At 46.0% G+C, this 17312-nt stretch overlaps 2 protein-coding genes across 2 annotated transcripts in view; both read left to right on the top strand.

The window, feature by feature from the left end:
• tmem214 (transmembrane protein 214) overlaps positions 1–17022 on the top strand; it is a 54892-nt gene extending 37870 nt beyond the window's left edge. The window contains exons 12-17 of the mRNA XM_031800361.1: positions 7100–7207; positions 7531–7648; positions 7791–7887; positions 8093–8261; positions 12360–12511; positions 14126–17022. Of these exons, the coding sequence (XP_031656221.1) occupies positions 7100–7207; positions 7531–7648; positions 7791–7887; positions 8093–8261; positions 12360–12511; positions 14126–14249 (768 nt within the window). The 3' untranslated portion in view covers positions 14250–17022. The remainder of the gene's footprint in view (positions 1–7099; positions 7208–7530; positions 7649–7790; positions 7888–8092; positions 8262–12359; positions 12512–14125) is intronic.
• Positions 12518–14119, top strand: LOC116356180 (uncharacterized). The gene is made up of 2 exons (XM_031800362.1): positions 12518–13912; positions 13954–14119. The coding sequence occupies exons 1-2, from the start codon at positions 13226–13228 to the stop codon at positions 13963–13965; spliced, it is 699 nt and encodes a 232-aa protein (XP_031656222.1). The 5' UTR covers positions 12518–13225; the 3' UTR covers positions 13966–14119.
• Positions 17023–17312: the final 290 nt, after the last annotated feature.

The following is a 17312-nucleotide window of genomic DNA, read 5'->3' on the forward strand; positions in this document are numbered from 1 at the left end:
AGAGCCAGTTCATTGTGAACGCTGTAGCATATTATATATCCAGTAAGAGCCAGTTCATTGTGAACGCTGTAGCATATTATATATCCAGTAAGAGCCAGTTCATTGTGAACGCTGTAGCATATTATATATCCAGCCAGTAAGAGCCAGTTCATTGTGAACGCTGTAGCATATTATATATCCAGTAAGAGCCAGTTCATTGTGAACACTGTAGCATATTATATATCCAGCCAGTTCATTGTGAACGCTGTAGCATATTATATATCCAGTAAGAGCCAGTTCATTGTGAACACTGTAGCATATTATATATCCAGTAAGAGCCAGTTCATTGTGAACGCTGTAGCATATTATATATCCAGCCAGTAAGAGCCAGTTCATTGTGAACGCTGTAGCATATTATATATCCAGTAAGAGCCAGTTCATTGTGAACGCTGTAGCATATTATATATCCAGTAAGAGCCAGTTCATTGTGAACGCTGTAGCATATTATATATCCAGTAAGAGCCAGTTCATTGTGAACACTGTAGCATATTATATATCCAGTAAGAGCCCGTTCATTGTGAACGCTGTAGCATATTATATATCCAGTAAGAGCCCGTTCATTGTGAACGCTGTAGCATATTATATATCCAGTAAGAGCCAGTTCATTGTGAACGCTGTAGCATATTACATATCCAGTAAGAGCCAGTTCATTGTGAACGCTGTAGCATATTATATATCCAGCCAGTAAGAGCCAGTTCATTGTGAACGCTGTAGCATATTATATATCCAGCCAGTAAGAGCCAGTTCATTGTGAACGCTGTAGCATATTATATATCCAGTAAGAGCCAGTTCATTGTGAACACTGTAGCATATTATATATCCAGCCAGTAAGAGCCAGTTCATTGTGAACGCTGTAGCATATTATATATCCAGTAAGAGCCAGTTCATTGTGAACACTGTAGCATATTATATATCCAGCCAGTTCATTGTGAACGCTGTAGCATATTATATATCCAGTAAGAGCCAGTTCATTGTGAACGCTGTAGCATATTATATATCCAGCCAGTAAGAGCCAGTTCATTGTGAACGCTGTAGCATATTATATATCCAGTAAGAGCCAGTTCATTGTGAACGCTGTAGCATATTATATATCCAGTAAGAGCCAGTTCATTGTGAACGCTGTAGCATATTATATATCCAGTAAGAGCCAGTTCATTGTGAACGCTGTAGCATATTATATATCCAGTAAGAGCCAGTTCATTGTGAACGCTGTAGCATATTATATATCCAGTAAGAGCCAGTTCATTGTGAACGCTGTAGCATATTATATATCCAGCCAGTAAGAGCCAGTTCATTGTGAACGCTGTAGCATATTATATATCCAGTAAGAGCCAGTTCATTGTGAACACTGTAGCATATTATATATCCAGCCAGTTCATTGTGAACGCTGTAGCATATTATATATCCAGTAAGAGCCAGTTCATTGTGAACACTGTAGCATATTATATATCCAGTAAGAGCCAGTTCATTGTGAACGCTGTAGCATATTATATATCCAGCCAGTAAGAGCCAGTTCATTGTGAACGCTGTAGCATATTATATATCCAGTAAGAGCCAGTTCATTGTGAACACTGTAGCATATTATATATCCAGTAAGAGCCCGTTCATTGTGAACGCTGTAGCATATTATATATCCAGTAAGAGCCCGTTCATTGTGAACGCTGTAGCATATTATATATCCAGTAAGAGCCAGTTCATTGTGAACGCTGTAGCATATTACATATCCAGTAAGAGCCAGTTCATTGTGAACGCTGTAGCATATTATATATCCAGCCAGTAAGAGCCAGTTCATTGTGAACGCTGTAGCATATTATATATCCAGCCAGTAAGAGCCAGTTCATTGTGAACGCTGTAGCATATTATATATCCAGTAAGAGCCAGTTCATTGTGAACACTGTAGCATATTATATATCCAGCCAGTAAGAGCCAGTTCATTGTGAACGCTGTAGCATATTATATATCCAGTAAGAGCCAGTTCATTGTGAACACTGTAGCATATTATATATCCAGTAAGAGCCAGTTCATTGTGAACGCTGTAGCATATTATATATCCAGCCAGTAAGAGCCAGTTCATTGTGAACGCTGTAGCATATTATATATCCAGTAAGAGCCAGTTCATTGTGAACACTGTAGCATATTATATATCCAGCCAGTTCATTGTGAACGCTGTAGCATATTATATATCCAGTAAGAGCCAGTTCATTGTGAACACTGTAGCATATTATATATCCAGTAAGAGCCAGTTCATTGTGAACGCTGTAGCATATTATATATCCAGCCAGTAAGAGCCCGTTCATTGTGAGGAGCATGATAAACAGCAATCAGGGGACCAGAGGAGAATGATAAACAGCATTCAGGGGAGAATGATAAACAGCATTCAGGGGACCAGAGGTGAATGATAAACAGCATTCAGGGGACCAGAGGAGAATGATAAACAACATTCAGGGGACCAGAGGAGAATGATAAACAACATTCAGGGGACCAGAGGAGAATGATAAACAGCATTCAGGGGACCAGAGGTGAATGATAAACAGCATTCAGGGGACCAGAGGAGAATGATAAACAACATTCAGGGGACCAGAGGAGAATGATAAACAGCATTCAGGGGACCAGAGGTGAATGATAAACAGCATTCAGGGGAGAATGATAAACAGCATTCAGGGGACCAGGGGAGGATGATAAACAGCATTCAGGGGAGAATGATAAACAGCATTCAGGGGACCAGAGGTGAATGATAAACAGCAATCAGGGGACCAGAGGAGAATGATAAACAACATTCAGGGGAGAATGATAAACAACATTCAGGGGAGAATGATAAACAACATTCAGGGGACCAGAGGAGAATGATAAACAACATTCAGGGGAGAATGATAAACAACATTCAGGGGAGAATGATAAACAACATTCAGGGGACCAGAGGAGAATGATAAACAACATTCAGGGGAGAATGATAAACAGCATTCAGGGGACCAGAGGTGAATGATAAACAGCATTCAGGGGAGAATGATAAACAGCATTCAGGGGACCAGAGGAGAATGATAAACAGCATTCAGGGGACCAGAGGAGAATGATAAACAGCATTCAGGGGACCAGAGGAGAATGATAAACAGCATTCAGGGGACCAGAGGAGAATGATAAACAGCATTCAGGGGACCAGAGGTGAATGATAAACAACATTCAGGGGACCAGAGGAGAATGATAAACAGCATTCAGAGGAGAATGATAAACAGCATTCAGGGGACCAGAGGAGAATGATAAACAGCATTCAGAGGAGAATGATAAACAGCATTCAGGGGACCAGAGGAGAATGATAAACAGCATTCAGGGGACCAGAGGAGAATGATAAACAGCATTCAGGGGACCAGAGGTGAATGATAAACAGCATTCAGGGGACCAGAGGTGAATGATAAACAGCATTCAGGGGACCAGAGGAGAATGATAAACAGCATTCAGGGGACCAGAGGTGAATGATAAACAGCATTCAGGGGACCAGAGGAGAATGATAAACAGCATTCAGGGGACTAGAGGTGAATGATAAACAACATTCAGGGGACCAGAGGAGAATGATAAACAGCATTCAGGGGACCAGAGGAGAATGATAAACAGCATTCAGGGGACCAGAGGTGAATGATAAACAGCATTCAGGGGACCAGAGGAGAATGATAAACAGCATTCAGGGGACCAGAGGTGAATGATAAACAGCATTCAGGGGACCAGAGGAGAATGATAAACAGCATTCAGGGGACCAGAGGAGAATGATAAACAACATTCAGGGGAGAATGATAAACAGCATTCAGGGGACCAGAGGAGAATGATAAACAGCATTCAGGGGACCAGAGGTGAATGATAAACAACATTCAGGGGACCAGAGGTGAATGATAAACAACATTCAGGGGACCAGAGGAGAATGATAAACAGCATTCAGGGGACCAGAGGAGAATGATAAACAACATTCAGGGGACCAGAGGAGAATGATAAACAGCATTCAGGGGACCAGAGGTGAATGATAAACAACATTCAGGGGACCAGAGGAGAATGATAAACAGCATTCAGAGGAGAATGATAAACAGCATTCAGGGGACCAGAGGAGAATGATAAACAGCATTCAGAGGAGAATGATAAACAGCATTCAGGGGACCAGAGGAGAATGATAAACAGCATTCAGGGGACCAGAGGTGAATGATAAACAGCATTCAGGGGACCAGAGGAGAATGATAAACAGCATTCAGGGGACCAGAGGAGAATGATAAACAGCATTCAGGGGACCAGAGGAGAATGATAAACAGCATTCAGGGGACCAGAGGTGAATGATAAACAGCATTCAGGGGACCAGAGGTGAATGATAAACAGCATTCAGGGGACCAGAGGTGAATGATAAACAGCATTCAGGGGACCAGAGGAGAATGATAAACAGCATTCAGGGGACCAGAGGAGAATGATAAACAGCATTCAGGGGACCAGAGGAGAATGATAAACAGCATTCAGGGGACCAGAGGAGAATGATAAACAGCATTCAGGGGACCAGAGGAGAATGATAAACAGCATTCAGGGGACCAGAGGAGAATGATAAACAGCATTCAGGGGACCAGAGGTGAATGATAAACAGCATTCAGGGGACCAGAGGAGAATGATAAACAGCATTCAGGGGACCAGAGGAGAATGATAAACAGCATTCAGGGGACCAGAGGAGAATGATAAACAGCATTCAGGGGACCAGAGGAGAATGATAAACAGCATTCAGGGGACCAGAGGAGAATGATAAACAGCATTCAGGGGACCAGAGGAGAATGATAAACAGCATTCAGGGGACCAGAGGAGAATGATAAACAGCATTCAGGGGACCAGAGGAGAATGATAAACAGCATTCAGGGGACCAGAGGAGAATGATAAACAGCATTCAGGGGACCAGAGGAGAATGATAAACAGCATTCAGGGGACCAGAGGTGAATGATAAACAGCATTCAGGGGACCAGAGGAGAATGATAAACAGCATTCAGGGGACCAGAGGAGAATGATAAACAGCATTCAGGGGACCAGAGGTGAATGATAAACAGCATTCAGGGGACCAGAGGAGAATGATAAACAGCATTCAGGGACCAGAGGTGAATGATAAACAGCATTCAGGGGACCAGAGGAGAAGGATAAACAGCATTCAGGGGAGAATGATAAACAGCATTCAGGGGACCAGAGGAGAATGATAAACAGCATTCAGGGGACCAGAGGAGAATGATAAACAGCATTCAGGGGACCAGAGGAGAATGATAAACAGCATTCAGGGGACCAGAGGAGAATGATAAACAGCATTCAGAGGAGAATGATAAACAGCATTCAGGGGACCAGAGGAGAATGATAAACAGCATTCAGGGGACCAGAGGAGAATGATAAACAGCATTCAGGGGACCAGAGGAGAATGATAAACAGCATTCAGGGGACCAGAGGAGAATGATAAACAGCATTCAGGGGACCAGAGGAGAATGATAAACAGCATTCAGGGGACCAGAGGAGAATGATAAACAGCATTCAGGGGACCAGAGGAGAATGATAAACAGCATTCAGGGGACCAGAGGAGAATGATAAACAGCATTCAGGGGACCAGAGGAGAATGATAAACAGCATTCAGGGGACCAGAGGAGAATGATAAACAGCATTCAGGGGACCAGAGGAGATGATAAACAGCATTCAGGGGACCAGAGGTGAATGATAAACAGCATTCAGGGGACCAGAGGAGAATGATAAACAGCATTCAGGGGACCAGAGGAGAATGATAAACAGCATTCAGGGGACCAGAGGAGAATGATAAACAGCATTCAGGGGACCAGAGGAGAATGATAAACAGCATTCAGGGGACCAGAGGAGAATGATAAACAGCATTCAGGGGACCAGAGGAGAATGATAAACAGCATTCAGGGGACCAGAGGAGAATGATAAACAGCATTCAGGGGACCAGAGGAGAATGATAAACAGCATTCAGGGGACCAGAGGAGAATGATAAACAGCATTCAGGGGACCAGAGGAGAATGATAAACAGCATTCAGGGGACCAGAGGAGAATGATAAACAGCATTCAGGGGACCAGAGGAGAATGATAAACAGCATTCAGGGGACCAGAGGAGAATGATAAACAGCATTCAGGGGACCAGAGGAGAATGATAAACAGCATTCAGGGGACCAGAGGAGAATGATAAACAGCATTCAGGGGACCAGAGGAGAATGATAAACAGCATTCAGGGGACCAGAGGAGAATGATAAACAGCATTCAGGGGACCAGAGGAGAATGATAAACAGCATTCAGGGGACCAGAGGAGAATGATAAACAGCATTCAGGGGACCAGAGGAGAATGATAAACAACATTCAGGGGAGAATGATAAACAGCATTCAGGGGACCAGAGGAGAATGATAAACAGCATTCAGGGGACCAGAGGAGAATGATAAACAGCATTCAGGGGACCAGAGGAGAATGATAAACAGCATTCAGGGGACCAGAGGAGAATGAGATTTCAACCATAAATCAGATATAAACCAAAATATATAGTTTTTCATGAAGTCAAAAACACGTCCTGAAGAATACTTCTTAATCTGGATGTGATCTGGTTATATGACGTCCCGACCAAATTTCAACCAGTAAAAGACGTCTTTATCACATCATATTCCCACTGGGACTAGTTTCATCTGGACAAACAAATGGTTGCTTAGCAACCGGACAACAATGTGATCTATGGAGAATTTTTTTCCCCAATATTTGGAGGATAGCTGTGAGGGTTTATCGAATCAGGACCAAATCCTCTGATCTCTAAGGCATTAATAACAGAATCGTATTTTTTTAAATCTTCAAATATAAAACAGTCTCTTTGGCAAATGACACCATAGGACCTTAGTTCAGGGCTAAGAAAAGGCCTGAAGTAGGCTACAAGGAGTGGAACGTTAGCTAAACAGACTGGTATGCAGACTAGTTTAGGGCTGCTTGTCCTCCACTGCTGGAAGTGGAGCGATAAGACTTGGTTTTTATTGAAATTGTGTTGTATTATAGTTTGTTAATAAATCTTTATTGTGTTTCTGGTAGTTGCGCGGTTGGCTGCAGGAGACTGTCCAGTCATTCAGAGTGACCAATGAGGAGCTGAGAGACACTGCTAACTCTACTGACCTACAGGACTGTAACAAGCTCTGTCACGTGAGATACAACACTTCATTTACAAACAGAAATGACAAAGCAGCAACCTTCAGAATGCCTTTAAAAAGGGCTAAAAGCTTTTAGGAAACATTTAAATAACACTAGCAGTCCCCTTCTAATTCTCCTGCCTGGCTTTCCCCCTACCCCCTCCCTACCTGGCTTTCCCCCTACCCCCTCCCTACCTGGCTTTCCCCCTACCCCCTCCCTACCTGGCTTTCCCCCTACCCCCTCCCTACCTGGCTTTCCCCCTACCCCCTCCCTACCTGGCTTTCCCCCTCCCTACCTGGATTTCCCCCTGCCTGTCCTCTCTCTCCTGCCTGTAGTGTCTCCAGTTGAAGATGTCAGGACGAGGTTTCCCCTGGTCCAGACTCTTTATGGCTTTACTGGTGTTTGCTGCTGGGTTCATTACACACGACATCCGATCCCGTGGCTCCTTCACAGGTACACCACACACACCACACACACCACACACACACACACACCACAGACACACACACACACAGCACACACCACAGACACACACACACACCACACACACAGTTCCTATGCAACTGTTAACCAATCTGACTGTGTGTGTGTGTAGACTCCACCACAGCAAGCTATCTCCACAGTTCAGGGGTGATGGGAGTGTCTCAACAGGCCTGGAGCAAAGTCACCCTCTACTCACAACAGGGCTTCAGGTAACCTCTAACTAACCCAGAGCTGGGAAGTCATGTTTGATCATCAGCATAAATGACTTTAATTAATTTGTTGGTCAGTTATTTAAAAATATACGTCCATTATCATTTGTGTTCTTTAAGGCTTTAGACATTCTCTGTGTAGACTGAAGTCATTTTGTATCCAAAATAACAATTCACTTGGAATCGTTTTGTCCCATGTGTGTAGCTGGCTGGATACCAACACTCCCTACTACTACTCAGAGTGTGTACGTGTGTTGAGTCCGGTACTGGAGCAGACCTGGGAGAGAACTAAAGATGCTGCCATCTACATCTCACAACTCACAACACAACTCATTGACTGGATCAATCACAACACACCCCTACTAGTAGAATGGGTAAGACACACACATTGTTGTATTGTTTGTGGTGTTGATACCGTGTGGTGTTGATACCGTGTGGTGTTGATACCGTGTGGTGTTGATACCGTTTGTGGTGTTGATACCGTTTGTGGTGTTGATTCCGTTTGTGGTGTTGTTCCGTTTGTGGTGGTGATTCCGTTTGTGGTGGTGATTCCGTTTGTGGTGGTGATTCCGTTTGTGGTGGTGATTCCGTTTGTGGTGGTGATTCCGTTTGTGGTGTTGATTCCGTTTGTGGTGTTGATTCCGTTTGTGGTGGTGATTCCGTTTGTGGTGGTGATTCCGTTTGTGGTGTTGATTCCGTTTGTGGTGTTGATTCCGTTTGTGGTGTTGATTCCGTTTGTGGTGTTGATTCCGTTTGTGGTGTTGATTCCGTTTGTGGTGTTGATTCCGTTTGTGGTGGTGATTCCGTTTGTGGTGGTGATTCCGTTTGTGGTGTTGATTCCGTTTGTGGTGTTGATTCCGTTTGTGGTGAATGTGTTGATGGCCATGAGTCCCAGCTCCGCAAAATGTTAAAGGGATACTTCAGGATTTTGACAATGATGATTTCATAGATACCAATTTGAATGTCTCAGCATCCAGTATGAAGGACATTGGAGGTAGTTTTGTGATCTAATGTTAACTAGTGTTAACAAATGACTGGTAGTCTACCAGAACATTCCATACACTTCCAGTCATTGTGCTGACCTGTTAAACTCTGACCCCCTCTGGTGGCAATTTCTAAACTACACAGAATTTTGTATACTACCCTCACGACACAGAATATTGCATACTACCCTCTAGAGGTCGACCAATTATGATTTTTCAATACCGATACCGATTATTGGAGGACCAAAAAATGCCGATAACGATTAATCGGACGATTTAAAAAATAAATGATAATAATAATACAAAGTGTTGGTGAAGAAAGTAAAAGTGCAATATGTGCCATGTAAGAAAGCTAACGTTTCAGTTCCTTGCTCAGAACATGAGAACATATGAAAAGCTGGTGGTTCCTTTTGACATGAGACTTCAATATTCCCAGTTAAGAAGTTTTAGGTTGTAGTTATTATAGGAATTATAGGACTATTTCCCTCTATACCATTTGTATTTCATTAACCTTTGACTATTGGATGTTCTTATAGGCACTTTAGTATTGCCAGTGTAACAGTGTAGCCTCCGTCCCTCTCCTCGCTCCTCCCTGGGCTCGAACCAGCAACACATCGACCACAGCAACCCTCGAAGCAGCGTTACCCATGCAGAGCAAGGGGAACAACTACTGTGACGTTTGAAACGCTATTAGCGCGCACCCCACTAACTAGCTAGCCATTTCACATCGGTTACACCAGCCTATTCTCTGGAGTTGATAGGCTTGAAGTCATTAACAGCTCAATGCTTGAAGCATTGCGAAGAACTGCTGGCAAACGCATGAAAATACTGTTTAAATGAATGCTTAGGAGCCTGCTGGTGCCTACCATTGCTCAGTCAGACTGCTCTAGCAAATCAGACTTAATTATAACATAACACACAAATACGAGACTTAGGTCATTAATATGGTCGAATCCGGAAACTATCATTTAAAAAACAATGATAGTTCTGTTCTGTCCCTGAACAGGCAGTTAACCCACCGTTCCCAGGCCGTCATTGAAAATAAGAATGTGTTCTTAACTGACTTGCCTGGTTAAATAAAGGTGTAAAAATCGGTTTGGCTGATGCAAACTTAAAATGGGCCCTAATTAATCGGCCATTCCGATTAATCGGTTGACCTCTACTTACCTCACATGACACAGAATATTGTATATTTGTATACTAAGTACATTTCAGTTTAAAAACTAAGTCATACCAACACATGCTGTGGGATTCTGAAACAATGTGACTAATATAAATTATAAAATAAAATAATCTCTGGGGACCTAGATAACAAGGAGGACATCTGACTCTGGGGACCTAGATAACAAGGAGGACATCTGACTCTGGGGACCTAGATAACAAGGAGGACATCTGACTCTGGGGACCTAGATAACAAGGAGGACATCTGACTCTGGGGACCTAGATAACAAGGAGGACATCTGACTCTGGGGACCTAGATAACAAGGAGGACATCTGACTCTGGGGACCGAGATAACAAGGAGGACATCTGACTCTGGGGACCGAGATAACAAGGAGGACATCTGACTCTGGGGACCGAGATAACAAGGAGGACATCTGACTCTGGGGACCGAGATAACAAGGAGGACATCTGACTCTGGGGACCTAGATAACAAGGAGGACATCTGACTCTGGGGACCTAGATAACAAGGAGGACATCTGACTCTGGGGACCTAGATAACAAGGAGGACATCTGACTCTGGGGACCTAGATAACAAGGAGGACATCTGACTCTGGGGACCTAGATAACAAGGAGGACATCTGACTCTGGGGACCTAGATAACAAGGAGGACATCTGACTCTGGGGACCTAGATAACAAGGAGGACATCTGACTCTGGGGACCTAGATAACAAGGAGGACATCTGACTCTGGGGACCTAGATAACAAGGAGGACATCTGACTCTGGGGACCTAGATAACAAGGAGGACATCTGACTCTGGGGACCTAGATAACAAGGAGGACATCTGACTCTGGGGACCTAGATAACAAGGAGGACATCTGACTCTGGGGACCGAGATAACAAGGAGGACATCTGACTCTGGGGACCGAGATAACAAGGAGGACATCTGACTCTGGGGACCGAGATAACAAGGAGGACATCTGACTCTGGGGACCGAGATAACAAGGAGGACATCTGACTCTGGGGACCGAGATAACAAGGAGGACATCTGACTCTGGGGACCGAGATAACAAGGAGGACATCTGACTCTGGGGACCGAGATAACAAGGAGGACATCTGACTCTGGGGACCGAGATAACAAGGAGGACATCTGACTCTGGGGACCGAGATAACAAGGAGGACATCTGACTCTGGGGACCGAGATAACAAGGAGGACATCTGACTCTGGGGACCGAGATAACAAGGAGGACATCTGACTCTGGGGACCGAGATAACAAGGAGGACATCTGACTCTGGGGACCGAGATAACAAGGAGGACATCTGACTCTGGGGACCGAGATAACAAGGAGGACATCTGACTCTGGGGACCGAGATAACAAGGAGGACATCTGACTCTGGGGACCTAGATAACAAGGAGGACATCTGACTCTGGGGACCTAGATAACAAGGAGGACATCTGACTCTGGGGACCTAGATAACAAGGAGGACATCTGACTCTGGGGACCTAGATAACAAGGAGGACATCTGACTCTGGGGACCTAGATAACAAGGAGGACATCTGACTCTGGGGACCTAGATAACAAGGAGGACATCTGACTCTGGGGACCGAGATAACAAGGAGGACATCTGACTCCATTGGTGCCAGTATGTTGCCTACAGACAGCAGGCTGGTTTAAAAAAAGGTTCCATACATGGGCAGCCTGGCTGTATGGAGAGAGTGGGCGGAATGGGGCAGCCTGGCTGTATGGAGAGAGTGGGCGGAATGGGGCAGCCTGGCTGTATGGAGAGAGTGGGCGGAATGGGGCAGCCTGGCTGTATGGAGAGAGTGGGTGGAATGGGGCAGCCTGGCTGTATGGAGAGAGTGGGCGGAATGGGGCAGCCTGGCTGTATGGAGAGAGTGGGCGGAATGGGGCAGCCTGGCTGTATGGAGAGAGTGGGCGGAATGGGGCAGCCTGGCTGTATGGAGAGAGTGGGCGGAATGGGGCAGCCTGGCTGTATGGAGAGAGTGGGCGGAATGGGGCAGCCTGGCTGTATGGAGAGAGTGGGCGGAATGGGGCAGCCTGGCTGTATGGAGAGAGTGGGCGGAATGGGGCAGCCTGGCTGTATGGAGAGAGTGGGCGGAATGGGGCAGCCTGGCTGTATGGAGAGAGTGGGCGGAATGGGGCAGCCTGGCTGTATGGAGAGAGTGGGCGGAATGGGGCAGCCTGGCTGTATGGAGAGAGTGGGCGGAATGGGGCAGCCTGGCTGTATGGAGAGAGTGGGCGGAATGGGGCAGCCTGGCTGTATGGAGAGAGTGGGTGGAATGTTCATTGTGTTGTCTGTTCTCCAGCTGAGTTCCAGCACTCCGGACAGTGTGTTCCTGCTGATAGACTATCTGAAGCAGCTGTTACTGTTCCTCCATACCAACTACCTGCTGCCAGCTCTCTCACACGCCTCCCATCTAATAGTACAGGCCTGGACGGCACTGCAGGACTCCTGCAGGTAGGTACCTCTCCCATCTAAAAGTACAGGATCTATACCCGGTCTGATCTGAGTGAGGTGAACAGCAGAAAAGTCATTTATCAGCTCCGGTTAATTAAGTAGATTAAAGTGCGAGAGGAGGGAGAGGGGTGGCACTCTAGAAGGCGGGGGAGGGGCCGTACTGACACAGTGAGGAGGGAGAGGGGTGGCGCTCTAGAAGGCGGGGGAGGGGCCGTACTGACACAGTGAGGAGGGAGAGGGGTGGTGCTCTAGAAGGCAGGGGAGGGGCCATACTGACAAGGTGAGGAGGGAGAGGGGTGGTGCTCTAGAAGGCAGGGGAGGGGCCATACTGACACGGTGAGGAGTGAGAGGGGTGGTGCTCTAGAAGGCGGGGGAGGGGCCATACTGACACCGTGAGGAGGGAGACACGAGACACAGCAACCAACCCAGTTCTCTAGCGCTATAGTAGTCTAATAGGTTACTTATCATATATGATTACGTAGTACCTGTGTTGAATGCATTAACCTGGGAGAAACGAGTTAAGCTAGCTAACGTTAGATAGCTAGGCTAATTGAGGCTGCATGTGCTTTCTCATCCTACACTTAACAATTCCAACAACTCCATTCAGAATATCACGTTGCAGCCGACCCGTTGGCTCTTGGTCGTTGTGGCCTAGCCTTCTCCTTTTAATTCCATCTTCCATTGATCAGATATCTCCTAACGGAGGGAGGCTTTATGACTGTAGCCTATTGCCACTTGACTTCTGACTGGCCAACAACAAGATACACGCTCCGCTCTGGTGAAAAGCAAGAGCAGCAGCATAAATACAAATCTCTCCCTCTGTCTACTACAGCAGTCTGGTTCAGATCTGTACGGGCCCTTCAGACAACTCAGTTAAAATTACACAGAACCAAGACCCGTGAAAATCATATCAGATCCAACCCAGAACATTATTTAGAATTCTGGTACAGGTGGATCCAGACCCCCTCGGGTCACCGGGTCTCGGGTACAGGTGGATCCGGACCCCCTCGGGTCACCGGGTCTCGGGTACAGGTGGATCCAGACCCCCTCGGGTCACCGGGTCTCGGGTACAGGTGGATCCGGACCCCCTCGGGTCACCGGGTCTCGGGTACAGGTGGATCCGGACCCCCTCGGGTCACCGGGTCTCGGGTACAGGTGGATCCAGACCCCCTCGGGTCACCGGGTCTCGGGTACAGGTGGATCCGGACCCCCTCGGGTCACCGGGTCTCGGGTACAGGTGGATCCGGACCCCCTCGGGTCACCGGGTCTCGGGTACAGGTGGATCCGGACCCCCTCGGGTCACCGGGTCTCGGGTACAGGTGGATCCGGACCCCCTCGGGTCACCGGGTCTCGGGTACAGGTGGATCCGGACCCCCTCGGGTCACCGGGTCTCGGGTACAGGTGGATCCGGACCCCCTCGGGTCACCGGGTCTCGGGTACAGGTGGATCCATGAAGACCTCTAATATCAATACATTTGTATAAATGACCAAAGTTACGATAGGATTGCCATATCGCTTCTGTTAATTATCCTGTAAATGTGTTTAATAGTGGTGTGATTGTTCCTGGGTATCTGTGTATTCATTCTGTATTAATTCCGTCTGTCTGTGTTCCAGTGGGGAGGTGTCTGTATCATGTCTCCAGACCTACGCCCTCTCTCTGACCAACTCTACCTGGCTCCTGCTACAAGACACCAGCAACGCCATCAAGACCTGGATACAAGACCTGCTTCAGACCTGATACACACACACACACACACACACACACACACACACACACACACACACACACACACACACACACACACACACACACACACACACACACGCACATTTATACTGATACACACACATACTTCATGCATATACACGCTTTAAACACAGTCTGAGACTCTTTGCTTGCGTTGCTCTGGCCTCCTCCCTTAGCCATCTCTCTCTGACTCTCATGGGCTTTATTGGCATGGGAAATGTGTTTACATTACCAAGTGAAATAACCAACAACTACTAAAACCAACAGTCTGTCTCTAGCTAGGTGAAATAGACAACAGTCTGTCACTAGCTAGGTGAAATAAACAACAGTCTGTCACTAGCTAGGTGAAATAAACAACAGTCTGTCACTAGCTAGGTGAAATAAACAACAGTCTGTCACTAGCTAGGTGAAATAAACAACAGTCTGTCACTAGCTAGGTGAAATAAACAACAGTCTGTCACTAGCTAGGTGAAATAAACAACAGTCTGTCACTAGCTAGGTGAAATAAACAACAGTCTGTCACTAGCTAGGTGAAATAAACAACAGTCTGTCACTAGCTAGGTGAAATAAACAACAGTCTGTCACTAGCTAGGTGAAATAAACAACAGTCTGTCACTAGCTAGGTGAAATAAACAACAGTCTGTCACTAGCTAGGTGAAATAAACAACAGTCTGTCACCAGCTAGGTGAAATAGCAGACCAGTCCACTCTGGTCCAACAGCTGGCAGAGAGCGCAGGTAGGCTAGTCTACACGAGGACATTATTATGGATAAGAGAGAGCGCTGGTAGGCTAGTCTACACGAGGACATTATTATGGATAAGAGAGAGCGCTGGTAGGCTAGTCTACACGAGGACATTATTATGGATAAGAGAGAGCGCTGGTAGGCTAGTCTACACGAGGACATTATTATGGACAAGAGAGAGCGCTGGTAGGCTAGTCTACACGAGGACATTATTATGGACAAGAGAGAGCGCTGGTAGGCTAGTCTACACGAGGACATTATTATGGACAAGAGAGAGCGCTGGTAGGCTAGTCTACACGAGGACATTATTATGGATAAGAGAGCGCTGGTAGGCTAGTCTACACGAGGACATTATTATGGACGAGAGAGAGCTGGTAGGCTAGTCTACTAGAGGACATTATTATGGATAAGAGAGAGCGCTGGTAGGCTAGTCTACACGAGGACATTATTATGGATAAGAGAGAGCGCTGGTAGGCTAGTCTACACGAGGACATTATTATGGATAAGAGAGAGCGCTGGTAGGCTAGTCTACACGAGGACATTATTATGGATAAGAGAGAGCGCTGGTAGGCTAGTCTACACGAGGACATTATTATGGATAAGAGAGAGCGCTGGTAGGCTAGTCTACACGAGGACATTATTATGGATAAGAGAGAGCGCTGGTAGGCTAGTCTACACGAGGACATTATTATGGATAAGAGAGAGCGCTGGTAGGCTAGTCTACACGAGAACATTATTATGGACAAGAGAGAGCGCTGGTAGGCTAGTCTACACGAGGACATTATTATGGATAAGAGAGCGCTGGTAGGCTAGTCTACACGAGGACATTATTATGGATAAGAGAGAGCGCTGGTAGGCTAGTCTACACGAGGACATTATTATGGATAAGAGAGAGCGCTGGTAGGCTAGTCTACACGAGGACATTATTATGGATAAGAGAGAGCGCTGGTAGGCTAGTCTACACGAGGACATTATTATGGACAAGAGAGGTATTCGTCAAACAACAGTCAAGCATCGATCATCATGTCACCACTTCTATTGTAAAGGAGCATCAAGATCCCAGTGCACTTTCACCACCCTGTGAAGTTCATCGTAACTTATTTCATGTGTAGCCTCATAAGGAGCACACACCATATCACGCGACTCCAACTTTACTTCCATATGATGGTTATTATATCAGTATTTGCATAGTAAGTCATTTCCACCGCCATTTCTTGCATAATACATTTTACAGACACAAACAGATCTATCTCTCTCTCAGCCGTGTCTCAGATCCTCTCCCTCCGTCTGTTCTCTATCTCCCCCTCATCCTCTCTGTCCGTCTCTAGCTTGTAGTAAATATTTCTACCAAAACGTCAATCTCTCTCTGGGATCCCCTCCCCCCCCTCTCTCCCCCTCCCCTCTCTGAGATCCCATTCCTCTCTTTTCTATAAAAACTGATTTATAAACGTGTTATTTTATTAGAGGGAGGGTTATTAGCGCTGTATTCAGGGTCATAAACTGGTTATTCATGTTTATAAATACAGGAGCTCTGTTAGGGGGAGGTTGTCTTGCTCCTGAAATCAAACAGTCTCTTTCTGTCTCTCTGTCGTCTCTCTATCTCTCCTCGTCACTCTCCTATCTCTCCTCGTCTCTCTCCTCGGTCTCTCTTGTCTCTCTCCTCGGTCTCTCTCTTGTCTCTCTCTCCTCGGTCTCTCTCTTGTCTCTCTCTCCTCGGTCTCTCTCTTGTCTCGTCTCTCTCTTGTCTCGTCTCTCTCCTCGGTCTCTCTCTTGTCTCGTCTCTCTCCTCCTCCCCTGACAGTGCTAACCTGCTGAGCTAATAAACACTGAGACTGGACTACTGCTGCTTCACTCTGTTTACTTGAAGGCTGATGATGTTCTGTGCGTTGGGGTGATGATTGACCTCTGTCCTAATCCCCCCTCCCCTTTCTCCCTGTTACGACTGATTTATGTCAGGGTTTTTGTTGTTAATTTGTTACTTTATACATATGGAAATGATTTCTAATAAAGACTCCAGCCCCATTCTGTGTCAGTGTGTGAGAAATGAAGAACGATCGTGTATAATTACCTTTGTGAAAATGCTCATATAAGATGAGGACAATTTGTAGTGGTCTTTATCTTTTGACATGCTTGGTTATGATTGGCTGGCTACTCATCGCTCCAGCCAAACTCTACGCAACGCCCACAGACATCAGTTGATTCTCTGCAATGAGTCTGGGGTTTCGTTAGGTTCTCTTGTACTGAATGAAACATTAATCCCAAAACCGTCTTAGGTACGTTCGCTCCCGTTTGGTGGATGTAGTATTTGTATT

This window comes from Oncorhynchus kisutch, linkage group LG21 (genome assembly GCF_002021735.2).
Source record: "Oncorhynchus kisutch isolate 150728-3 linkage group LG21, Okis_V2, whole genome shotgun sequence".
In the NCBI taxonomy this organism is placed as follows: Eukaryota; Metazoa; Chordata; class Actinopteri; order Salmoniformes; family Salmonidae; genus Oncorhynchus; species Oncorhynchus kisutch.

Coding starts and splice junctions, on each gene's coding strand:
- LOC116356180 (XM_031800362.1), top strand. CDS start 13,226: ATGACTGTAGCCTATTGCCACTTGACTTCTGACTGGCCAACAACAAGA.